We start from the raw sequence: 27,962 nt of genomic DNA, 5'->3' as shown, positions 1-27,962 counted from the left end.
GAATGCAGTGCTTTCCTTCAGGGAAGTCAAATTTTTTCAGTAACAAGAGTTCTGTTCTTCAAAACCCACTGACACTAATCCTTTTCAGGATAGTTACTATTCTGGCCAGATGTCAAGTGGAGACATTATTTTAGACCTTTCAAATGACATCAGCTTGTTCTTTATCTATAAATGATATATCCATATATATAATTTCCTTAATTATGTTTGAGACTGGTCTCCCTTGGCATAGTGGTTCTAAAATTGAACTCTCTATGTGTGTGCAAACATCCATACAAATACACATGTGTTTACATACATGTGGAAGTATGTACATATACCAAACATGCAGATATAAATATACAGGTATGTATATCTATATAAATTTATATAGGAATATAGATAAAGTATTTCAATATAATCAGTTTTCTTTTTATTTTCTTTTACATATTTAAAAACTTTTTTTCTAAAAGAGGGTTCATAGACTTCATCAGATGACAAAAATATCCCAAAGAGAGAGAGAGAGAGAGAGAGACAGTGTCAGAGACAGAGACAGTCAGATAGACAAACAGATTAAGAAAACCTAATCTAGTGTAAGGTAGGCAAACACTTTTATTAAACCATTTTCATTAAGAATTAAAATTATCTAAAGTAGACGTATCAATCTCCAGCCACATGTGGCTTTCAAACTTCCCAAGTGAGCCCAAATGAGATTAAAATATTATTAGAAAATGTTTTACAAAAATAAATGAAAAATATAATAAAATGTGCTTAATGTTAATTTATTCCTTCCTCAGACAACACACTACCTTGCAGAGAACTATTTCTATTTGAGTTTGATTCCACCTATCTAACGAATGAATCAACTAAGTGACTAGGCTCCCATTCATGGGAAGTCTTCAAGCTAAGACTAGGTCAGCACTTCATAGTCACATTGTAAAAAAAAGACTGTCCTCTCAGCATGCGTTGGTCCAGTTGGCACTTGACATATGGAAAGTCTGTGACTTGTGTTCTGTGAAATACCATTAAACAAATTTATATACATTTTAAAATTTTTAAATTTCCTTTTATGAATAGGATGTAAGCAGTAACACAGGGTTTTAGGAAGGTTTTTTGGCTTTTTGTGTGGTTTTTTTTTTTAATAGCAAACCTAAATTTACTTAGTTGCAACAACCTCCCATTAAGTCTACATTTGTCTTCTGGGGCCATGGAGAACAAATCTAATCTCCTTTTCTCACAACAGCTGTTCAAATACTCAAAGGTAATTATCATGTTCCCTTTGGAATGTTCTCTTCTCTGTGTTAAACATCTCCAGTTTTTACAAGTAGTCAACAGTGATACCAACCCAAAGACTTTTCCATTTCTAGTTTCCCTTCTCTCAATATCCTTTAGCTTATCAATGCCCTTCTAAAACTCTGGTCCATAGGAATAAGTACAATACTCCAGGGCATCTTACAGTCTTGAAAGACTTAGGAATTCTCATTGCTGACTACTGATTCTTCTCCAGCCCTACAAACTCTTCCTTTCATGGTACTGGAATTTACCCGACCTTTTCTTCCAAGCTAATCAACCCTAAGGATATAATTAATTCTATAGATCTTATGCAGAGAGCAGAAGACCTCTTAAAAGAGGCATTTCTCCTCTGCCAAATAGTTCCTTCACAGCACTACACTCTAGGAAGCCCAGTCTAGTTTTTGGTAAGCATGTGTGCCCATCCACATGGATTTTTATTAGTAATGCCCTTCCCTAATATTTTGCCATGAGAGAGGCCCATTTCAAACCAAATGATCTGACTAGTGGCCAACATAAGTGAATTTCCAATGGCCTTAGACTTCCAATCACATCCACACAGCCAAGGAGAGTATAAAAGCCTGTTTATCATCTTGATAAACAGTCCCTTTCATTGCCTTAGGACGCGCCATGTAACTCTGGTAGAGTCAAATACTATTAAATTGTCATCACTGTCAAAAAGAGAAGTTAGATGTTTTTCACCTGAGTCATACTTAATGACTTTTACAATGTGTAACACAAATCTACACTTCTGTTGATCTTTTCTCCCTTAATGTGTGTTTACTGATCGGTTCTGACCCCATTAGGCTGCAGAAACAGAGAATATTTTTGAAATATAAAATATACCTTTGTGGTAACCTCTTATTTTGACCCAGAAATAAGTGGTGTCAAATTCAGAAAGGGAGAGACACTAAACCATACATTAAAGATCCCTAGAGGATTCATGACTTAGTTGTAACATGTAATATTATGTGTATTTTATTTTATTTTGATTTATTTTGCTAAATATTTCCCAATTACATTTTAATTTGATTTAGGCCATACTCATGAGAATTGCAGGCCATGTGGTTGATAACTTTGCTGTAAATAACCAAGACCATTAAGAGTTGACCATTGGGTTGGTTAGGCAATATATTCATAGCAAACATTTGAGTAGATTTGATCAAGGGGGTTGATACAGTGAAAAGAGAGATGGATTTGCAGTCAGAAGGCCTGGTCTCAAATTTTCACTCTTCTACTGTGTGCAATGCTACTTGTATGACATTGGGTAAGACACTTAAGGTCTCTAAATCTAAGTTTTTGAATCAGTAAATTGAAGGGGATGGTCTCGATGGCTTTTACAGCCCTAAATCTATAACTAATGAATTCCAGTTCTCCAAATAGATACCCTATTCCATAGAAGAGAACATTTGAAAACAGCCTTCCATAAAGTTTTAAATAAGTTCATTTTCAAAAGTTATTAAAATCATTTTAGGGGGTAATAAACATGCCTCTTCTGCTGTCATCATCTTGAATCCCACCTGACCATTTTAATTATTGGGCTTTTGAAGAATAAATACATGGCTAGTAGTCAGTACTGTCTTTCCTCTCGAACCTTCCATCTTTGAATTGGACAATGTCAACTTGTCATTCTTAAGGTTATGCCACTCCTTAGAACTCAATCTCACTGAATGCTTTGGAACCAGGATGCTTTCCAAGGCACAGGCCCCTCTCTCAGATCAAACCCATTCCAGGGTGGCCCTGCCCTTCACAAAGAAAAGTCAACTCTCCCCAGGGCTCCTTCTGGCTTCTTCAGGATTGGCAGTGTTACCCCACTGAACACCTCACAGTGCCCATCTCCTCCATTCCAAATGTAGGGATCTGAACTTGGTTAACATTTTCCTAGTGTTAAAGCTATTGCCAATTGTACCATACTGATGAATAACTCACAATTCAAAGATAGAAGCTTTGAGAGGAAAGATCGTCCTGACAATTAGCCCATAGAGAGACAAGTTAGGATGTACCTGATAATCTCAATCTGTTGCCAGATGTCATATGCTGACATTGATGATACGCTGTGATACCTCATCAAAAGGGGAGAAAGAAAAGCAAGGAAAGTCAAGGAAAGACTAAAAGGAAAGACAGAACTGATAATTAGTCCTTTGAGAGATAGGTTTGGATATATCAACTATCACAATCTGACGCCTAATATCACATGTTAGTCCTTGCCCAACATTGATGGTGTACTGTGGTGCCTCACTGATAGGGCAAGAAGTGAAACCAATTCAAGGTCAAGATTCCTATGATACCCAGACCATCTCCAATCATCCTTTGACTGATAGTTTCCTGTCAATCAGGCCAATTCAAGTAAAGATAAGTGGGAAAGATGCTTTTTTTCCAGCATACTCCTCACTATAATAAATATAATTATGCAGCTCATGCCTCCAATCATTTGGTTGGTTGATGTGTTCTTCCATCCTGAATGACTAGTAGTAGTAGTAGTAGTAGTAGTAGTAGTAGGTGGCTACTATTATGCTAATGAGGAAGATGACTGAAATTCCTCATCCTGGAATTTTCCTTGCTTTGAGTTTATTTTATAAAGCAAACTCTCAAAAAAGTGTTCTTTTTTTTTCTTTCAGATGATATACCTAGTCATGTCCAGCTCTTTTCTTAATAAGGGTTGGCTATATCTCATACTCAGTTGAAATTTAGGACCTGGTCTATATTTTCCTTTGGTCATTTTCCAGAAGTGATTCAGTCATAGATTCACAGCTTTGAAGTAGTAGGAACCTTGGAGGCAGTGAGGTGTTACTCCTGGTGCTACAGATTCTCCACTAGGTCACTGCTTCTTGGACTTCATTGCTGCTACCATATTTGAAGTGGCTAAAGCCAGATATGTGAAGCCATGAATGACACTATAAAAAGCTCAAGGTCTACTACCAGCCCATCAGCAAGTCAAAAATTGTTATTATTTGCCTGTTTCTGAGAGAAGGGGCCCCAACAGCAGATCCTGGGGACCTCACCCCAAAGAATTCTAAACCCAAAGTTTGAAACTTCATTAGATACCCTTTGGTATGTGGTTCATGTTTCTGTGACTCAGCTTCCTCATGTGTAAACTGAGAGGCTTGGACTGTTCCTTGAAGTCTCATCCTATTCTTAATTTCAAATGCAAGATTTGAACCCAGGACCTCTGAATACAGATCCAGGAATAACTCCATTTGTATCACATTGCCTTTGGGAACATATTTCAGATTGCTGCCACTTCACTGGATGGAGATAAAAGTCAAATTCTTTGTACCCATTAAGACTCTAGCAAAGACTCAAGAACTAATTCCATTATACCAATAAGTCCCAAGCTTGCTTCATGTTGTTGCATTGTAAGTCCACCTTTCTGGAACAGCAATTCATGATTATATCCTCCCCAGATATCTTCAGCTTTATTGTAAAACTACTCCCAGAGATCTTGGGGGAGGGATATGTTTAATTATACTTAGGCTAGAGAGAAAAAAATAAGAGTAAAAATATTCATTCATAGGTGGTAATTCTGCCTCCCTCCTCAAATGTTTACTTTCTATATATTGTATTCCTCAATAGAACATAAAACTTTTTGAAGACAGATTTTTTTTGTCTTTGAAACTACACCAAGCAAATAGTATAATAATTTATAAGTGTATGTAATGCATTTATGTGTGTGTGTTATCTAGACATGTAACTCCCCCAACAGATGCCTCACTCAAACCTATTCAGAATGTGTGGTATGTAATTTTGATCAGTATGTTAATTTTCATAAGATTTCAGAAGGGTAGGAAGGAGGTAAGCCTGGATCAGCCCCAGTCTATTTGTGGAGACTAAAGGCACTCAGATGTGACAGCTATGTCCTTTCTCTCCCCACCAAGTTGCTGGCAGGTCTGAGAATAGAATTCAACGTGCTTGATGCCTAAGACTTTAGATATCTCCTCTTCTCCCTCCAATCTTCCTCCTTCATAAAGCTCTCAGTTACTGCTGTCTGATCATGAATAAAAGAACTGTATTAGAAAGTAGTCAAGAACCAAGTATTTTCTTATTGTAGCCTCATTGGTCCTTTACTTGTTAAAATTCTTTTTTCACTATGTTTTTATGACAGCTATTAAAAATTTATTTAGGACTAAAGTTGATCTACATTATAGAAATTAGCTCAGAAATGTGTTGGAAATGTGTTGGCCATTTTCCTACTTGGGGGAACAAATAGAGCACAACTTTGGAATTTGGAGCCTATCATGATCATCGAGCACATTAAAATGTCACATTAAGGGAGGAATAAATGAGTTCCAAACAGAACATTGTTCTATGGTTGAGAAGACTGGGACTGGGAAAGAAAGGAAATGAAAGGTTTGGTCTGTTAAGGGCTTTTTTCCTAGGATCCATGAATCTGTGTTTTTTTTTTATTATATTGAAAACTGCATTTAAATATAATTTATTTATTTTGTAACCTTATGCATTTTGCTTTATGAAATTTAAAAAAAAATATGATTTTGTGAAGGGGTCTGTAGACTTCACCAGACAATCTTGGGAGGTCCATGATACAAAAAATAATTAAGTACCACTGGCTTGAGACAGAACTATTTCTAATACCTCCTATGGATTTGTTCATTTTTTCCCCTTTTCCTTCAAAATGTATTTCTGATATAGGCTACATTAGCCCCATAGGAGCTATATATATATAAACCCATGGCCAAGTATTTTAAAAGTGAATTGTGTAATCTTTGATTTATCTGAATCTACTTAAATGCATCTGTGATTTCACATTTGCAGCATCATGGATCTGAGGATAATGGGAATGTAAAGGTCAATTAATCCAATATTCATTTTACAGATGAAGAAATAGAATCCCAAAGAAATTCTAGTTGGTCAAGGTTACACAGTCAGGATTCAAATTCAAGTTCCTCTGATGACAGACCTAGTATTCTTTCCTCATCAAGATGCTAATGTATATCCTCCTTCCAGCAACAGAGAGAGCAACTCATTCATTCATTATTTGCACTTCTGGGTATGTTGCTCTCTACCCTCCCACTCAATAAACTCTACTGGCTTCCTATCCCCTCATAGATGAGATACAAAATCCTCTTTTTGGCATTTCCTAGCCTAGCCTTTTTTATCTTTTACAACCCGCCCTGTATCTTTTGATCCAATGGCATCCTGGCTGGTCTATGAATAACATTCAACTCTGAATATTTTCTCTATGCCTTGACTGTCCTTCCTCTTCATCTCCACCTCCTTTTTTCCCTAGCTTTCTTCAAGTCTCTACTTCTACAGGAAACTTTTCCCAACCTCTCACTTTCTACAAGAAACTTTTTCCAGCCTCTTTTTTTCCTTCTGTTAAGTATTTCCTATTTATATTGTATGCAGTTTGTCTGTGTGTGTGTGTTGTATATTGTCTCCTTCATTAGATTGTTAGCTCCTTTAAAAACTGAACTAGTCTTTCGTCCCTTTGTATCCTTAGAATTTAGTACAGTTGCTGATACATAATAGACCACAAATGTTCATCAAATGACTAACTGCCTTTTATGTCCTGCAACAGTCATCCATATTCTCCTATAAATCCCACGTTGGGCTCATCTGATATACTGAGGACGTTTGAATTATCCTGGTCATTCATGGATGAGAATGGAGTGTGCTGACTATTCATCAGTTCTCCCTCTTTCTCACTATATCACTAACTCACCTCCTTTTCCTGTCAACCATTTTGGCATCTTTTATTTCACATCTCTTGTTTATATTCATCACGTGCATTTTTGTTTGTTTATATTCATCATATTGCCCTTTATTTGACTCAACTTTGATTCATCAAAGACTATAATAGCTCAAGACTTTCAGTGTTATAATTTAAGAACCGATACACAATAACCATACTTTAATGGGTTCCATTACTTCATTAATATGTATACTCTCTCTAAAGGAACAGATCATGAAACATTCATACCTTCTTGTCCAAAGAAGTTTTGACATGTGCTGCCATGAGTAGAAGAAATGGCCAAAACACTGGAAGCTTCTTCTAGATTTGAATCCTCTCTTGATAGCAGAATAAATCTCAAGTTGTCTAGGTATTATACCTACCTATTCATACATGATCAGTCTGCCATATGTTCCTATTATGCATTTCCTGGATAATCTCTTTAATGTTAATGTGGCCCCAGTGATACTATGGATAGATTTACTTCTTGTGTTGAAATTTTGCCATGAAAACTCAGGAAACAAACAAAGAAACAAAATAGCTTCCAATTGTCATCTTCTTCCTTTTTGCTTCATTTTTGAGAGTGGTAAAATGGTGGGGGGGAGGGGAACGGAAACTATTAAGTATCACAATTTTTAAACCAGCCATCAAAGTTGATTTAATTATTGGTGTTAAGCTATTGTTGCTCAGTGACCAGCAAATTGATATACTGTTAGAACAATTGAACCACATGAATGGAATCCAAAGACACAGGAACATCAAAGCTAAATAGATGTCTGGTCCATAGCTTCTACTCAGAGAAACCAAGAAAGGAGTTGGTCAACTTAATTCTACAGTGTTCCCAGAGGCCATAAAGCAAAATAGCAAAAAAAAAATCTCATAGTTTTCATTGAGTCCTTGCATCAAGTCATGATGAAAACTGGAGTTAGATAGTGAAATGTCTTACTAGGCTTAAAGGCAGGAAACCCTGCGTTTAAATTCTGTCTCAAACACCTACTGCCATGTAACTCTGAGCAAGTGGCTTAACTGCTTACAACTTCCATTTCCTAATCTTTAAAAGAAAAGCTCTCCAGATTTTATAGTCATTTATGACATAGATATTGATACAAATACCACAAATAAAAGCAGGATTATAGAGTCAATGGAATTACATATTTGATTACAGAATAAGGATCCAAAAAAAAATCACAACAGACCAAAATAAATCTAATTATATTGAATTCAATAAGGATGAATGCAATGTCATAGTTGAGCATTTTTTTTATCTTGGGATTTCCATGGTTTTTGTCTTTGTATGGATCCGCAGTATAATATGTAACTATATAAATGAGCATCCTTTTAAACTCTGTAGGGAGAAGTTTGCTATCTACATCAATTTGACCAATAGATTCACTCTTACCCTAGTCACATCCCATGTTGCCATTCTGCTTTTATTATGAATGCCTCATTTTGAGAAATTCGATAACAAGTAAGAAGACATTCAAAGGTAGTTGACCAAGATGGTAAAGGGCTTTAAAGTTATTCTATACAAGGATCAGTTGTGAAACCTTGGTATATTTATCCTGAAGAAAAGAAATGATATGGTGAGAGTGATTAGAGGGACACATGAGGACTATATCCAAATGTTTCAGGGGATGTCACATGGAAAAGGAATTAGACTAAAGCTACTCATCTCCAGAGGACACAACCAGGAAGTATCAATGACAAATAAGGTCTTGATGTGGGGACATCATTTCTAAAAAGTAAAACTTTCCAAGAGTAGAAAGGGCTAGCTGGGAAGGTGGTGGGATCTTGTCACCAAAAGGTGGTACTTGCCAGGTACATAGTAGAGGAAATTGGGGAGGGGGGATATTTCCAATATTTTTGGCCTCAGTCTCTAAGGGCTCTTCAATGTCTAAAATTTTGGGATTCCAGAATTAAACATTATTCCACCAAAGGCTTCTTAACTTCCTTAGCCACCTTTTCCCAATTTGCTCTGAAAGTCTCAGGAACTTAAAAGGAAGGTATTTTTTACTTATCTTCCCCCATCCTTAATGAGAACAGATATGTTGCCGAAGTTACTCATAATTGCTAGGCTGATGGAAGTCATTTCACTTCAAAGGAAGAACATTTTCTTCACATGTTTGGATTCTGAAAACAAAATTTCTGATTGATTTTTTTTCTGGCTAGTCTGATAGGTATTGCTTCATAACAAGGCACTCTTTCCCACTCACACAATCATTATTATTTAAATCCACCCTCTGAAAAGATGCTCTGATAAAGACTTAAGCCAGGTCTATAGAGGCAAAAAAAAAGACACTATGAATTAAATTCTAAAGTTTAGGGGAAAAGTTTCATGGGTTTTAATATTATTTTTAAGGTTACTCTTGTCTATCATCACCTGTGAAACATGCCTTTTACCTCATATACTACTTTACCTTCTTTCCCTCTTTTCTTGGAGGCATAAAAAGATCCCAAGTATTATTATAGTTTTAAGATGCTTGACATGAATTTTGTGACAAAAGAACAGTGCCCAAAGGTGCTGCTCAGTTTGGGTGTTTTTGAGGACATTGAAAACTCATGCATTAGTGATATGAAACAAAAGTATCAAATGGACACTATCATAGAGATTCAGGAAGTTTGCAGCAATTATATCTATTATCATTACTATTTTGATCATCATCATCATCATCATTTTTTATTTTATTTTTTCTATATATATATATATATGGTTTCCAACATCCATTTTTATAAAAACTTTTCCTTCCTTCCTTCCTTCCTTCCTTCCTTCCTTCCCTTCCCTTCCTTCTCCCCAAGCCAGCAAGCAATCTGATATAGATCATGCATACACAATCAAATTGAACATATTTCCATATAAGTTATGTCATAAAAGGAGAATCAGAACAAAATGTCACAAGAGAAAAATCAAAGAGTAAATCAAAAAGAAGGAAAAATAGTATGCTTTGATCTGCATTTAGACTCCATAGCTCTTTCTCTGGATGTGGATGGCATTTTCCATCACAGTTCTTTTATAATTGTCTTTTATGGCTTATTGCTTATAAAAGCTGTTTATCATAGTTGTTCATCACACTGTGTTGTTAATGTTGTGTACAATATTCTCCTGGTTCTGCTTACTTGACTCAGCATCAGTTCATATATCTTTCTAGGTTTTTCTAAAATCTGCCTGCTCATCATTTCTTAAAGAACAATAATATTCCATTGAATTCTTATATCACAACTGGTTCAGCTATTCCCCAATTGCTTGGCATTCCTCAATTTCCAATTCTTTACCACCACAAAAAGAGTTGCTATAAATATTTTTGTGCATGTGGGTTCTTTTCATTTTTTATGATCTCTTTGGGATACAGACCTACTATTGCTAATATTGCTAATACTGGATCAAAGGGTATGCACAGTTTCATAGCCCCTTGAGCATAGATTCACATGGGCTCTCCAGAATGTTGGATCAGTTCACAACTTCACTAATAGTCCAATTATTTCTAAAAGGAATATACAGAGACTTCCAGATAGTAGTTAAAACACTCCACAATCAGGTTTCTGTTTATCTTTCTAGTCTTATGTCTCATTCTTCTCCTTCATATAATCTAAATTCCAACCAAAGGATAAACTGATTGTTGTTCAAATATTTCCTACCTCCACCTTTGCAAAAATTAGCCCTATGCCTTAGAACGAATTCATACCTCCCTTCTAGCTCTTAGAAATTTTGTTGTTGTTCAATCATATTCAACACTGAAACCCTTTTGGGGTTCTCGTTTCCTTCTCCAGCCTGTTTTACAAATGAGAAAAATAAGGCAACCAGGGTTAAGTGACCTGCTCAGGTCACATGATTATTAAAGATCTGAGGCTAGATTTGAGTTTTCCTTATTCCAGGACAGTCCCATATTGATTATGCCACCCAGATGTACCCAATCCATAGAATTCAGTGTCCCTCAAATCTTACCTCAGAAACCACTTCTTCCAGGAAGCCTTTCCTTGAACCTTCACAGTGGGTAAAGAACCAGCTTTGAAGTCAATAGAACCTGAGTTCAAATCCAGTCTCAGATATTTACTAGCCGAACCTTGGGCAAATCACATAACCCTGATTGCCTTGTATCCAAGGTCACCTCTAGTCCTGATTCATATCTGGTCACTATACCCAGATGGCTTTGGAGGAGAAAGTAAGGCTGGTGACCTAGCACAGAGACCCCCCCCCCTCACATCACCTCCCTGATTTCATGGTCTTCTTCAAGAATGAAGGACAAATATCATCATCACCATCATCATCATCATCATGCTATCATTTTATAGTTTCAGGTGAATGTACATTCCTTGGGGACATAAAGGATTTCATTTTGTTCATTTGTAGAGACCCAGTGCCTAACGCAGTGGCTGGCATAAAACCAATGCTTAATAAATGTTTGTTAAATTCATTTTAATTAAAAAAAATTAATGTAAATTTTTGGTAGTTCATGACTAACCTTAACTGGAACTATGAATTATGACATTATCACCCTGGTTCTGGACTCTACCTTCATTTTTCATCATAATGTCCTCCCTTAAGGACTTTTAAACCTCAATATGCTCAGCAACTCATCTTCCATATTTATTTCCAGGTAATCATTAAGGACAGTGCTGCATTGTTCTGGGAAGAGGAGTCAGCTGTCTGACTCCAGATCTGGATAGGAATCTCAGTTTATTTTATACCTCCCCACCTCCTGCTGACAGCAATTTGCTACTGGCAGAAATAATCTAGAAAATATATATGCTGTGCAGAACTTTTCTTTCATTTAGGAATACCTTTGCTAGTAATAATTTGAAGCTTTGAGAGATGACATGATGTAATTAAAACGCAACCTCAAAAGCAAGAAAACTGGGTTCAAATCCTGCCCCTGCAAATTCTTTTTTTTAATTGACTTACAATTTGCTATCCACCTTTTTTCATTATTATTTAAAAAATTTTTCAAAGGCCGATGTTATCATTGTTTTTCTCATTCCAAAATAATTGGATTAACCTGTCTCTTCCAACTTGTGGAAGTCATTGAACATGGATATAACCTTTGATATGAGAATATCAAAGTCCAGAGAGGTGATGGGACAGACTCTAAGTCGGACAACTCATTAGTGGTAATAGGAGAACTCTACCACCTCATGCAAGACAATTGGAAAGTCTTGTGACAATTGACTTTTTATGTTTGCTAATATTAGTTTAGGAAATTAATAAAGAAAGGGAACATTTGGTTTTGGTGAGTCATAACCTTAAAAAATGAACATAATCTCATTTAGTTTTCATAAAAACCTTGTAAATTAATATCATCACCCCCATTTTAGAGATAAGAAAACTGAGGCTTGGGCTGATTGGCTTGCCCATTGTCAGACAACTAGTAAAAGTCAAAGGCAGAATTTGAACTTTCTTCTCTCTAGACTTGAAGTCTAGCTTTCTTTTAATTATATCATCCAGGAAATAGTATTTTATTTTGTCTGGGTTTTGCCAAAGCAAGGGAAAATGGAAGTACAAGTGTGATCAGTGTAAAAATGCCCGAGGTAAATCAGTACCACTGGCTTTTTTCCCTTCAAAACCAATTTTTTCTTGCTGAAACAAAATAACTATATTTCTTCACCACCTGAAAATTATTCTGGTTACAAGGGTAGAACAACAAGGAAAAAGATGATTTCCCAAATTATCTGAGAGTTCAATGTTGGAGCTCAATTTTATAGATAGTCTGATCTCTAGACCTATTTTAGGCAGGACTAGAGGTAATTTTAATTGTCTAAATAATTCCCTCAATTTCTCACATTGTATAGTTGGACATGGCGTTTGTGTAGAGATGTTGCTAAGGAAAACCATGGGGATTGTTCAGTATGAAAATAGAGAACAATATAATTTAAATTTGTAATTCTCCCAGGTGTTTTTTGTTTGTTTGTTTGAAAGGATCACTCTGCAGAATGAAAATTTGAGAGATTAGAAAGGGCAGATGTCATTTCCAAGGCAGAGAAATGACAGAATGAGTCCTTCTTCACCAAGGGAAAACTTGAATTATCATTTTGGTTCTTTTCCTCCATTCTCATAGAGCACAACAGTGAGGTCAGGTCTTTAGATTCCCATGTCCTGTGAGGACAATGGGCATCTATCCCAACCAAGTTTCAGGACGGCTGGGAAAAGCCAATTTTCATCATTGATGAGGAGCCATGATCTTTCATTTCCTCCCAAATATTTCCCAAAATAGGATCCAAAGGAAACAATGAGTTCCCTTCAAGATGCAAAGAACAAATATATCTCAAAGTGAAAAGAAGGCCAGTTCTACTGTTCTTTCTATAATAGATCATGCCATGATACAATATGGTAGTTCTACTGTATACTATGATATATACTATACTATGATAAATAGTAATTGCATACCATACTGTATATTATTGTAACTAGTAAATATTAAAAATAGTTATACCAATTTGAGTAAGAGAATTCATCTTCTTGTAGCTATAGTTTATTGAATGTATCATAGGCAATAGTGTGTCACACACACACACACACACACACACACACACACACACACACACACACAGAATTTATACAAGGATATAGTATATAGAGTGCCAGACCTGGATTCGGGAAGAATAATCTGACCTCCAACACTAAAATGTGTGGCCTTAAGCAAATCACTTCACCCTGTTTGTCCCAGGTACTCCTCTATAAAATGAGCTGGAGAAGAAAATGGCAAATCACCTCCATCCCTTTGCCAAGACAAATAGGTTCACGGAGAATTGGACATGACTGAAAAATGACTGAACAATAACAAAGACTATACTATAAACAATTGACTACAGGAAAACTAATTTAACTAATCTGCTAGTTTTATTAGTCTTACTATAGTCAATAGCATAAAATGTACCTTTTATACATATTTGTACACAATATATAGCATTTGATATATAATATATGTAAATGCATTGTATATACTATATTTCACATATTATGTATATATAATATTTAATATAATAAATATATTGTATTATATTTATAAATGTATTATATACTATAATATTTAATATAATAAATACTTTGCATGTATATAGATAGCAAATGTAGTAAATCCTATGGTAAATAGTATAAACTATAGTATAGAAATCTATGTTATATGTAGATAGATTCTATAGACCATATTTAGTAAGCAATATAATATGTATAGTGACACAATATACTACACGATATTTTATATACTCTTTACTATAGCAATATAATACTACTGTACTTTTACTACTTTCTAATTTTTGCTACTTATGTATTATGTATATTATATAGTACTATTAACTGTTATTTTTGATGTTGCTGTTCAGAGCCAACCCGGTTGGATTCTTCCCTAACTCCAAATCACCACCTTGGGTTTGAGCAAGCTAAAAAAAAACAAGGCTTACTTACATTGTTGGCTTATCTCTCCCTCTACTTCCTGGTGATTTCTGAAAGTTACCTGCTGGTCTATTTATCTGTCTATTGACATGTGCCAGTGTGAGATAGCAAATGATAGGCATCCAAAGGAACATCAGCAAAGTACCTAGAAAAGCATAATTGATAATAGGGAGCTTTTTTGATGTGAAATACATAACATTGAACATCATTCTGATTAAGATCTCCAGCTGCTTGGAAGTTCTGCTCATGAATCCATCAATAGACCAGTGTGACTCAAGGACCTGTGATTTCATGGCAGCAGGAACTCTAAGTGTGAGTGCCATTTTCACTGGTGCAAATTTCGACCTATCTATAATCACTGATAGATCATAGCCTCAAGGGAGTGAACCATCTTTGATATATAGCTAGTGAATGACAGAAGTGTAGTTTCAAACCAAGTCTTCCTGATTCTAACTGCATCATTCTAGTTACAAGCCCATACTGCCTCCCAAAGGAAAAAATGGAGACTTGGCATTTAAAACCCCCATAGGTTGCCATAGGCTTAATATACACTGATCTCTAGGCTAACTTTGCCCTCTCATTCCCATAGGTATACGTTATAATGGATGTGATATCCCAGTGGCACTTGTAATTGGCTTCATTAACTCCAAGATGGCAAACCAGATAAATATGGATTCTTTTTTTTTTTTAGGGTTTTTTTTTTTTTGCAAGGCAATGGGGTTAAAGTGGCTTGCCCAAGGCCACACAGCTAGGTGATTATTAAATGTCTGAGGCTGCATTTGAACTCAGGGTCAGTACTCTATCCACTGCGCCACCTAGCCACCCATAAGCATGGATTCTATGCCCTATTGAACTAATAGTATAATATTGTGTATTGTTATACAATGTTCTATATAGAAACTAAATTTGCTATCTAGTGGTATCGGGGCATGTCTGTTACTTTGCTTGATGGATCTTAAAATCAGATCAGATTTCAGATATAATAAATTCAAGAGAATAGATATTAGGCCAGTCTCAGTCAAAAACCTGGTTCCAGTCATGATGTCTGGTCCAAACAGTACAGCTAAAATTAGGGACAGTTTCATAATACCAGAAATAACTATTCTCTGGTAGGTCTAGGATGTTGTTACCTGGTTGTTACCTGAGCTAAATACATCTGACTGTTGCTCAAGTCAGGTAAGCATTGGTGCATGATCAGCCCTCTTCTTCATTAACACTCCATCATCTCCACCACTTACTAGACATGTGACCTTGAGAAAGTCCCTTAACTTCCATAGGCTCAGTTTCCTCATCTGGAAAGGGAAATGACTGGAATAAATTTTCTCTATTCACCTTTATTGCTTTGAATCTAGAAAGCATAGCTGTTTCTTGAGAGCAGGAACTTTCTAATCTTTTTAGCTATATTCCTATTAGTTAGTGGAATGTTGAACTTAAAAAATATGTATGTATTGACTGATCTTAAAATCCATTAATGATAAAAGAGGACAAAAGAAAGGCTTTGAGGAGACAGGTAGATGGTGGGGTAGATAGAACATCAACCCTGGAGTCGGAAAGACCTTAGTTCAAATCTGATCTCAGTCATTTAATACTTAATAGTTGTGTGACCTTGGGCAAGTTAATTAACTTTGTTGCCTTACAAAATTCAAAAAAAGGGAAAGGTTTCTTTCAGAAAATGAACTTGCGACATCTAAAGGTTCCAGTATCCCAGCTAAATGACCACATAATTGCTTCCCTTCCCCCAAATCTGCCTGTTACACACAAAGTATATAGGCATAGCTAGCTCCCAGTGAGCTAAAACATATCAGCTCCATTAGATAGATCATTGTCATTCTAAGGGCAAGATCCCCTAGAGGGCTTAAGATTCATCTTGAGCATTGAACTAAGTTTTGGGGGAAGAGGGCTAGGAAGGAGAATTGATTCCTTTAAATCCACCTACTAGGACACTTTTTGCTTCACAGGAGAAGTAACTGGCTTAAATGGTATCCCCAAAACCAGAGAAGCTTCTCACAGTCCCATAGAGGCCTCATTCTGGATGATCATTCCAGAAAGTTCTGAACTATTTCAGTTTGTGGGAAATGCACCAATCTCTGAGAACTGAGTCATGGTTCAAAGCCAACAACCCAGTTCTCCAACTATTCTTTCATATGTGGATAAAGCCTGGGTCTATTAAGAGCAATTTAGGATAATATTCCACAACTGGATATAAAATGCAACCCTGTTGAAGGTGGGTGGGAGGTGGAAAGCTTTGATTTCAAGTTGATGTTCCCACTCATCTATTCTGTTTTGCTATGATTTCTAGTTGCTTGTCCTTAGAAGGATCCTGGAGAAGCAAATGTGTCTGAAAAGACCTAGCAAGAGAGGGCTCTGAGAGTTTAACCCATTACATTTGGCCAGATATGTACTGGCTATGGGGACAGCTGGACGGTACAGTAAATGGAGCACTGGTCTTGAAATTGGGGGAGTCAATTTCCTGAGTTCAAATCTACTTCAGACAGTTCCTAGCTACGTAACACTGGGCAAGTTATTCAATCCATTTGCCTCAGTTTCTCATACATAAAATGAGATGGAGATGGAAATGACAAACCATTCCTGTATGGTTTCCCAGAAAACCCCAAATAATGTCAAATAAGGTCAGAAATGAAATGCCTCAACAACAAAAAAATTGGCTATACTAGGCTTTCCATGCCTTCATGTTTCTCAATACCAATTTGGAATCACTGAGATGATGTTTATTGGCACTTTTATTGGTTTATTGGTCATTTTTTGGCCTGTAAAATATAATTCTGCAATGACTATGTTTTCTAAGATTATCTAAATCAGAGATGATCCCTTTTAATTCTTTTTTTCCATAATCCTAGATGCTAATTTTCTTGGAAGCTTTGATTAGGCTCTGCAATTCTAACACATATCTCCTCTATTTATTGCCAGAAGGAGGAACCTGTGAAGTTATAGCTGCACACAGATGTTGTAATAAGAACCGCATTGAAGAAAGGTCACAAACAGTAAAATGTTCGTGCCTTCCTGGGAAAGTGGCCGGAACAACCAGAAACCGACCGTCCTGTGTTGATGGCAAGTAGACGACTCTCCCCTCAAACCAATCTAAATGTCTCCCTCTATGTTTTTAATGAATTTTCACCTTTTACCCTCTAATAATTCATGGCAAAAATGAAGACATTTGTTTGAAACAGAACATGACTCCAAAAGTGGTGAGGGAAGATCCTTGAGGATTGTTCATGACTTTATTTTTCAGTAGGGACTCTGTGAAGTGATTAAACTAAATGGCTAACTTTTTCATTTTGTGAAATCTCAATGTAGGGCTAGAAATTGTTTTAGAAATTAAATACTAGTCTAATCCAACCTGACTTTCTCATTGGGAGGGATGTAGAGTATTGTAAAGTTTCATGGAGCTTCAAATTCCTCTGCCCTTTATGGCTTACCATTGAATTTTAGATATACAATTTACTTCAGAGATCAGCCAATCAAGAAGCAATTATTAAGCACCTATGGCATTCCAAGACCTGTGCTAGCCACCAAGGATACAAAAGTTGAAAGACTATGCTCTTGAGAAACTTACTACAATTATCCCTTCCACATTGTAAGAGTTAGAGACATAGTGCCCCCACAAACTGAAACTTTTGCATAAAATTATGCCCCTCCCTTGGTACTGGAGAAGTCTGAATGATTTTTTTTCTTTTTCTTTTTCTATTATGGGGCATTTACAATATCTTATCACAAAATTTGAGTCAATATGAAACACTTTAAACATTTTTTGTATTTCTGAATTTTTAAGGGTTTTTTCAGTGTCATCTCCTGGCCTTCCCATGTCATGTACAAATTCTATAAAACTCCCCCAAAATTCCCCATTTAATTTATACATGTGTGTGTGTATGTATGTGTGTATATATATATATATGTATATATATATATATGTGTATATATATATATGTATATATATATACACATACATACACACACACACAATAGATTGAAATTGAAATAGGGGAGTGTGTGATGTGATCTGCAAATATGAAAGTTGTGATTTGATTTAAGATAAGAGTAATGTACATATATATATATATATATATATCAGTAGGTAAAAATAAAAATAAAGCTGAAAAAATGAAATAAATAGCAACTGAATGAATGCAAAATAAATTTGAGATAAGTTAGGGAGGGCAACAGTAGCTGGGGGGGGTCTAAAAATATTGCATATGGGAGCAGCTAGGTGGCACAGTGGATAGAGCACCGGCCCTGGAGTCAGGAATACCTGAGTTCAAATCCGGCCTCAGACACTTAATAGTTACCTAGCTGTGTGGTCTTGGGCAAGTCACTTAACCCCATTTGCCTTGCAAAACCCTAAAAAAAATATAGCATGTGACACTTGAGTTACATAAGATATTCTACACTTTTATCTGCACTCAATCAACTGCCATTGAAAAGACTCTGGGAATTTCTTTTCCTTATAGCACAATTTTGCAAGCACCATTGGGATATCTTAGAAGAGGTAAGAGATTCCACAGAAGAGAAAGTGAAAAGAAAATCTATTCCCATGGCCTAGTAAAAAGACACCAAGTTGTGTGAGAAATAACAAGGCCAATTTTGCTGGACCAAAGTATATAGGAAGAAGAATAGTGGGGGTGGCTAGGTGGCGCAGTGGATAAAGCACCGGCCCTGGAAACAATACCAGACTTAAATAATAGAAAATTATTATGAATAAATAGATAATTGAAATGAATAGAACAAATCATTATAGTAAAAACAGTATTACCTAAAATTATTTAATTGTTCAACCAAACCATCAAAGGATTAGTCCATAGAGCAAGAAAAAAAAATAATAATTAAATTCACCTGGAAAAATAAAGTTAAAAAATATCAAGAGAAATAATGAATATATAGAAAGATAGATAAATAGATAGATGATAGATAGACAGATAGACAGATAGATAGATAGATAGATTGATAGATAGATAGATGATAGATAGACAGATAGACAGATAGATAGATGATAGATAGATGGATAGATAGATGATAGATAGATAGATAGATTGATAGATAGATAGATGATAGATAGACAGATAGACAGATAGATAGATAGATAGATAGATAGATATGGATATGGATATATGTAAAGGAAAGGGAACTAGCAGCACTAGATATCAGTATAGACTACAAAATACTTGGTACTAATTTGAAATAGATTAATTATTAAAACAATTAGGTACACAACATACAAAAGCAAAATAACACAATATCTTAATGCTTGATAAATCCAAAAGACTCCGATATTGGGGTAAGAATTCACCATAATTGCAAGTAAAACAAGTAAGCAGACTGTCAAAAACAGTGTAAATCAACATTTCACACCATATACCAAGATAAACTATACCTGAATACATGATTTAGACATAAAGGACTACATTATAAATAAGTTAGAGGAAAAAAGAAGAAATTAACTTTCAGATTTATGGATAGAGGGATCATTCCTTTTCAAAAAAAAAAAACCAGAGAGAACTATGGAAGACAAAATGGACAATTTTGATTACATAAAATTAAGAAGGTTTTCACAAGCAAAACAAACATATATAAAATTGGAAGAATTGCCAGTAACTGGGAAAACATTTTTAAATGAGTTTCTCTGATAAGATTTATCCTAAATAAATAAGAAATTAATACAAATTTATATGAATAAGAGCCCTCCTCTCATTGATAAGTTGGATTGGGATGCCTAGCATAAAGGCACCAAGACATGTGAGAAATAGCAAGAAGACCAAGTGGGTTGGAAAAGCAATTTCTGATTCAAAAATTCTAATTATCTATAGTCACCTTCTAAATTACTAATAATTAATGTTTAATAATTAAAGAAAATACTGCTTATATTGGCAATGTTGACAAAAAATTAAAAATTATAAGTGTTCATGTGACTATGGGAAAATGCATATTGGTAGAATTGGGAATTGATGTAGTCATTCCCGAATGATGACAAGTTATTTAACTTCATTCTTTTTGATCCAAAATGAATACTGCTAGGCCTATGCTCCTAAAAGAGATAGGTAAAAATAAAGAATACTCAGAAATGCAAAATAACATAGTTGCTCTCTTTATGCTGGCAAAGAATTGGAATACCCATCCACTGGGGAATCGTTGAACATATTATTATTGTATTTAAATGTAATGGAATGCTATTGTACTATAAAAAATTGTGAAAGGGACATATTCAGAGAAAGGTGGGCAGTATTGAATAAAATACTACAGAATGAAGTGAGCAGAACCAGGAGAACAATTTATGTAATAAAAAGAACTGTCAAAAAAAAACCAAACCAACATGAAAGACTTATGAACTCTGATAAATACAATGATCACCTTGAATACAGAGGACCAATGATGAAGTAGACTATGCCTCTCCTAATAGAGAGATCACCAACTGCAGAATGAGACATACTTTTTAAAATACAACCAATGATGAAATTTTTTGACTTGATTTAGCATATTTATAATGAAACTTTCTCTTTTTCAGTAGGGAGGGGAGAGGAAGAAGGAAAAGACAGATTTTTGTTAATTGCAAATATAAAATACTAACAAAACCAAGTAGATTGGGGAATCATCCAAATTAGTACTTCTCGGGGTTTTTTGGGGTTTAGAACACCTTTACTCTGAAAAATTATTGAGGACTCCCCCCAAAATTTGTGTTTATTGGAGTTATAGCTATTTATATTTACCATATCAAAGTTAAAGATCTTACTGCTATTATTTAAATCTTTTTGATACCATGGATCTGCTCAAAGGATATCTACATTTTATCCACATCAGAGGGAATACTAGCATTGATGAAATGACAGATTGATTTGAGTACAAGATGAGTAGATCAAGGGATTTCAAATTAACACACATGAATAACATGCATATTTATACACATATGCATCTGTGTATATATATACATATATATGTATATATATATATATATATATATATATATATATATATATGCACATGTATAGGTATAGATGTGTATTCCTGTATAAAGGCATTGTGTGTCCATATTACTTACAGTAGATTATAAACTCCTGGCAGGCAGGAAGAATTTCATTTGTCTTTATATCTCCTACAACTTATTACATTATTTTCAAATGAATACGTGTTACACTAAAGAAATCAAATGACTGATCTTTGTAGTTGTAGGTATTGTTTGTAAATGTAGATCTCAACTCACTCATACTTCTCCAGTCTGTGACTGACATTGATGTGTTTTCATTAGTTCAATGCAGGAAGTTAACCCAACATTCCAGGGACTTCTTAATTCCCCTGATATTATGAAGAAAGCAGTGGATTCATGGGCTACCCATAAGTAATGCTCTATCTTTCCATGTCTTTTCCTAGCATTTGGTTCTATGATGATAACCTTTAGGCTATTTGTCTTTCATGATTCTTTGCATGATGTTGCAATACACTTGAACCTTCCCTGAGCTTCTTTTTTTCTGTTACTCAGTTTCAATTGTTTTCTGAAGCAATAGTGTTTAATGAATTATCTAAAGCAATCACTTACAGAAAAGGTACATGGCTAGAGAAGCTAAAACTTTTTTCATGGTGGGTAGAGGGGCCTGTTGGCTCTAAGAGGCAATAAGCATTAGAAACCAATTATGGTTCCCTGTACTCATCACCAGAGGCAGTATAGACTATTATAACAATACATCTTCATTCAATTTCTATTTTTTTTTAACCTTTAATGATTTGGAATCAAAAAATCTTCAAGATGAAAGCACAATAATGGCCCATCTATCCTGGCAAGAAAAGAGAAAGCACCAGGTGCCAAGTCAATGGGAGAGGCAATCTTATCCAATAGTAGAATTTTGTGTTTCAAAAAGACCTGTGCCTTATCTTAGAAAAATCTGAACTCTCTGGAGATACTGGAACAGCAAATAGATTTAGAATTAAGTCTTCCCAAAAAAACTTTGACACACACACAGAAAAATTCAGTGTTCAACATAGGACGATAAATTACCAGAAGTCAAAAATCTTTTCACAAACCAGATAGTGTTTTTTGAAAATCATCATGAGGAACACTGGAAATAAGCACTGTGGGAATAGGGAAAGAGCACTGGATTTAGAGAGAGAAAGACATTTCAGTTTAAAACCTTTTTCTGTTCTTCCATTAGAGTTCTCTTTGGTTTTCAGGTGGTACAATGAAAAGATCACTTGACTTAGAGTCAGAAAGGTCCGAATTCAAATTCAACCTAAGAATCTAGTTGTGTGACCTTGATGGAAAAATCCCTTGGCCTCTGTTTGCCTCATTTTCCTCAACTGCAAAATAAGGACAATAGTATCTATTTATCAAGGTTGATGTAAGGAGCAAATGAATTATTTATACAGCACTTAACATAGTGCCTGGCACCTAGTAGGCATGAAATAAATGTTTATCTTCTTCTTTTCCCTTCCTCTCATCCAGAAAATGAGGAGGCTAGTGGTTACAATCTCCTATTACAATATCGACCAATCTCAATCTTATGATTCTACATATTTATCCCCTGAAACAATTTTAAAGTTTCCAAAATGTCAGCCTTCTCGGTTTGGCATTTAAAACCCTTCCAAATCTCACCCCAGGCTACCTTTCTAAATACATTACTTTGTGTTCCACTCAAAAGTGTTTCTACTGACCACTGCTTGTAAACAACATTCCAGCTCCCATCTTCAGATATCCACACATTCTATCACCACTGCCTAGATTGTACTACATTCCCACATGCATTTTTAATTGTTAAAAAATAAACAGATAATTCCTTAAGTAGCCAAATGATTGCTACAGTGAAGACTCCATTTGATTGATATCTTGGTTTTCTTTCAAATCAAACCAGAGCTTCTTCAGCACCATAGCTTCTGGGAACAGCTACTACTTTTGACTTTTACAGAATCTCATTAATACTGGGTATTTGTCTTTTTTTTTTTTTTGATCTTCTAAAAATTAAGAGAAACCATGTATTCCACATAAAGACAGGAGACAATCCAAATATCAATTTCTCCTTATCCGATTCATTTTGATCAAATTTGTCTCTGATCGTAAGCTTTAAAATGAATAGTTACTCCCAAAGTTGCAAGTTAGGAGACTTCTGCAGTGTTTTCAATAAACACTGATTCTGAGTAAAACATCTACTAAATTGTCTGATGATTCAAGTCATTTAAAATAATCCCAGAAAATTAGAGAGAAACTTTGCCCCAATTTTTGAAAAGTTCTATTTAAGGGAAGAATAGACTATTTTAAATAGAATTCATTTATTTAAAAAGGAAATACAGGTTATTCTCTTATAACTGAAAAAGCATATTCAAAGGCTAAAATTGTGGATAAGTCATTTACAATTAGTTATGAAGAAGATAGCATTGTACCCTTGGACTCCTGAGTTATACCATATTAGAGTCAGTATGAATTATTGTACTTTAATTCACACTCTGTAATGTTTTATTATTTAATTATTCTGTTACCAAGAATAAAGGAGGAGAAACACCAACCCCCCATGATAACTTCGATTGAGACTAACTAAAAGTAAAATGTACAGTCTTCCAACTACCTAGTCTTCCAATAATCTGACTCTTCAAAAACAAAAGGCAAAATCAGGTAGAGTTTGAAAAATTAAATCAAGGTGATGCCCAATGACATAATCATATGAAGACCATGAAGAGCAATTTCCAAAAGTTGAGAACATTTGTTCTAGGACTTGAAAAGTTAGCTTCAAATCTTTCCTCTCATCCTTACTACCTGGAAGACCTTGGGCAAGTGTCAGTATCCCTTGTTCTGGTTTCCTAATCTGTAAAATGAGGAAGTTACATTGTTTGGCCCTCCAGCTCTAGATTTATGATCATAAAGTCAAGAATATAATGTTTAAGTAAAAAGCAAGTTCAAGGTCATGTATCAACTTCCTCATGTAACTAGTTCACTTGTGATTTCAAACCTTATTGCCATTAAAATAATGTCAAAATAGTAGTAAAAATATTTTAAAAGGTCCTTAATTTTTTTTTTGTTAAAAGTTATTATCAGGGGGCAGTTAGGTAGTGTAGTGCACCGGTAGATAGAGCACCGGTCCTGTAGTCAAGAGGACCTGAGTTCAAATCCAGCCTCAGACATTTAATACTTACCCAGCTGTATGACCTTGGGCAAGTCACTTAACCACATTGCCTTACCAAAACAAAATAAAAAGCAACAGCCAAAAAAGTTATTATCAGGGTAGGTAGGTGGCTTAGTAGCAATCACCAGCCCTGGAGTCAGAAGGGTCTGAGTTCACATTTGACCTCAGAGAATTGACACTGCTAAGTATCACCCTGGGCCAGGCACTTAATCCTGATTGTCTCAAAAAAAATGTTACTATCTAAAATATATTAATAGATATATGTAAGACAAGTTATCAATCAAACATCCAATATTAAAAGTATCATTTAAATGCAAGATTTGTCATTATTCAAATAGGAAGTAGGGATCACTAGGAAACGGTATGGGTTAATTGAAAACATGCCTTGCCTTCCTAACCTCATTTTCTTTTTTGACAACTTACTAAGCTGATTATTGTTTTGAATTTTTCTGTTTTGTGGTTTGGGCCAGTGTGACTCTGCTTTTATCCACATCAGAGGGGAAACTAGCATTGATGAAATCACAGATTAATTTCAGTACAAGATGAGTAGATCAAGGGATTTCAAATTAACATTAACATACCTGCACTCCTGCTCTCCCTCTATAAATTTATTTCATATTAATTCTGCATATATTTTTGCATTAATATATTGTCTTCTCTGATAGACCTTAAGCTTCTTAAGGGCAGAGACTGTCTTTGTATATCTAAATGCTTTTTGATTGATTGATTGGCTTACTGATGTCTTTTAAGCAAAATAAATTCTGTGATTCTGTGATAAATATCCATGGGGAGAGGAAGTGTCTAGCTCCTTTGCAACTTTGTCTACAAAGTTAACTGATGTATTTCATAACTGTGTTATGGATAAGATGGAGAAAGGGGAATTTTACAATTAGATGTATTGAAAGCTGTTGCAATGAAGCATTCATGGAATGATTATGATGAATTGTTGTTGCCCTAATGGGAGCTTTCCAAGGACCTATTCTTGTCTCCATGATATTCCAAGTTTTTATTAATGATTTAGAGGAAAATAAAGAAATGCTCATTGAATTTGGAGATGACCACAAGTGAGGATAGATAGTGATTATATTAACTGAATAATAAAAATGATAGTGAATAATATAAGCAAATCTAACTCATTAAAATTTATAAAGTTTTATGCTTATTGTATAACATCAATTTAATAAGTACAGGACATGAGAGCACTCCTCTAAAGAAATCTTGGTGGTGTTTTAGTGCTGTCTGGAGGACTTCATGTAAAAATAAGCATCACCATGGTCATAAGAAAAGATGATTATGTATGTGTATGTATAAATTTGTATATTATATATAATATATAGGCATAATGTTTTAAAATTTGCAAAGATCTTTGCATATATTTTTCTCATTTGAGATTCACAAAAAGTATGGCAAAAATTTTATTACCAGTTACTTCATTTTATAGATGAAGAAAATGAGATTTGCTGAGCATCTCATACCTATCAAATGTCTGAAGTCAGATATGTATCTAGTCTTCCTGACTTCAAATTCATAGATCTATACAAAAAGACAAAGGTTAAGAAAGGCACTGTACAGATCTGTTTATTCTTATTCAAATCTACAATTTCAATCATGTAGGAGATGCTCAATGAAGAAACTTCTACTAATAAAGACCAATAATTATTCTGCAATGTATCATCTTAGATTGTTGCCTGACCCCCCTGAAATATTATTAAGTGACTCACACCTATATGAAACACAGACATGACAGAATCAGATTTTCTGGACTCCAAGGTCAGACCTGCTCTCCTACATATCCTAAAATTTAAATGAGAGCTATTATTTGTCTTCAGAGTTTCCCATAAAAAGGGCCAGCTTGACTAGCCTTCATCTCATCATAGAAGAGACATAAGTCTCTTGACAGAATCTGTCATCATAAAAATGGTCAGAGGAAAATATTGAACATATCTGGTTTGTGCCAGTTTCATTAACTCCTTTGCCAAATCATCATCCCTTTCTTTTTCACAAGCACCCAGGTAGTCACAAAGATTTGGCTGGGATGTGGAATCTGCATTAAAAAGTTGTGTATTACCAGAACCTCCTGGTGTTGTAAACACCCAACCCTTGGCAGACATGGAGAAAAACAGAATTTTGTTAGGCCTTCTCCAATATTCATCCACAATGGAATTCCCCAGGAACTGCCACAAAGCCAGTGGCTTCCATTTATCTCTTATCCCTCAAGTGGCTTCAAAGACCTGATCTTTTGGTACCGAGTGAGAGCTCTTTCAATCAATTCTTATTTCTTGAAAAAGGGGAAAAAATGTTATTTTAAATCTAAGGAGTCAGCTTCTCATCCCTCTTAGTGTGCATCGGCGTAGATAAGAAGAGATTTCAGAGTCCCGTGTTATTAATGTGCTGTCTCTAAGAATAACGAGCAAGCTTTGTGAATTATTTCACACTCCCAAGAAAATCTATAGCCCTGTCCTTCCACAACACCACTGGAAACCACTCAAGATGTTTGTGTTTTTTTCAATGGACAGAATCAGATGACTTCATTTGTGATGGAGGAAAATATGTGCTCTCCCCTTCAAAGACCTGTTTATTAGTGCCTAAAAACAAAGGGTAAATCATATGAGATTGAGAGCAAAAAATGAAACTTTTGTCACTTTGACACTGATTTCAATTATTATGAATTTTAAATAACATAGTAATAAGATATTTCAAGGCACCAAAATTCTAGTAATTTCTTGAAATTGATAATTATGGAATGCTTTAATCAGCTATGTATTGAAGGGATGGCCTTCACTGTGAGGTTCTGAAGGGAAAACCTAAACTAATTTAACAGAAAGAGTTAACCCCATGCTTAATATGGTAATATTCAATTGACTCAAATTTTTTGATGTTATAATGTCAGACATTGAACAGAAATAATAGTACTAATCAAAAAGGTGAATAATTATTGGCCAAGAACTCCGACTTTTGCAATAGATAATAAACCAAGCCAGCTAAGCTAATAAAGCCAAGTGGTTTATTCAGCTTTAAAGATTCACAGTTCATTAGTTTAATTTTATTTCTGAGTCAATTTCATATTTCACTATATATATATACATACATATATATATATATATATATATATATATATATATATATATAAACATAGAGGCACAGGACATTGTATTTAGAACACTGGTCATGTAATCAAAGAAGACAAGTTCAAAGCCCAAACTTGAACATTAGTTATGTGACCCCAAAAAACATTGACCTCAGCATGCTTCTGAACACTCCCTAGACTTATCTACAGAGTTAATGGGTAATGGTAAAATGGTTAATGGCTAATGGCTAATGGGTAAATGATTCTGGTCAAGGTCTGAGTCATTTTTCAATCATGTCTGAAACTTTGAGACCTCATTTGGAATTTTGACAAAGATATTGGAGTGGTTTGTCATTTCCATCCTCAGCCCTTTTTTACAGATGAGGAAACTGAGGCAAACTAGGATGTGTTAGACCTTCCCCTATATTCATCCACAATAGAATTCCC

At 35.0% G+C, this 27,962-nt stretch overlaps 1 protein-coding gene across 1 annotated transcript in view; it reads left to right on the top strand.

Annotated features, from left to right (window-relative positions):
• The window catches only part of TAFA1 (TAFA chemokine like family member 1), a 544,623-nt gene that overhangs the window by 432,322 nt on the left and 84,339 nt on the right, over window positions 1-27,962 (top strand). Inside the window, exon 3 of the mRNA XM_074198777.1 lies at window positions 17,268-17,408. Coding sequence (XP_074054878.1) covers window positions 17,268-17,408 — 141 coding nt within the window. The remainder of the gene's footprint in view (window positions 1-17,267; window positions 17,409-27,962) is intronic.

Source organism: Macrotis lagotis, chromosome 8, assembly GCF_037893015.1.
Source record: "Macrotis lagotis isolate mMagLag1 chromosome 8, bilby.v1.9.chrom.fasta, whole genome shotgun sequence".
NCBI lineage: Eukaryota > Metazoa > Chordata > Mammalia > Peramelemorphia > Peramelidae > Macrotis > Macrotis lagotis.
Note: the sequence above shows the minus strand (reverse complement) of the source record. Positions and strands in the feature narration are given on the sequence as shown.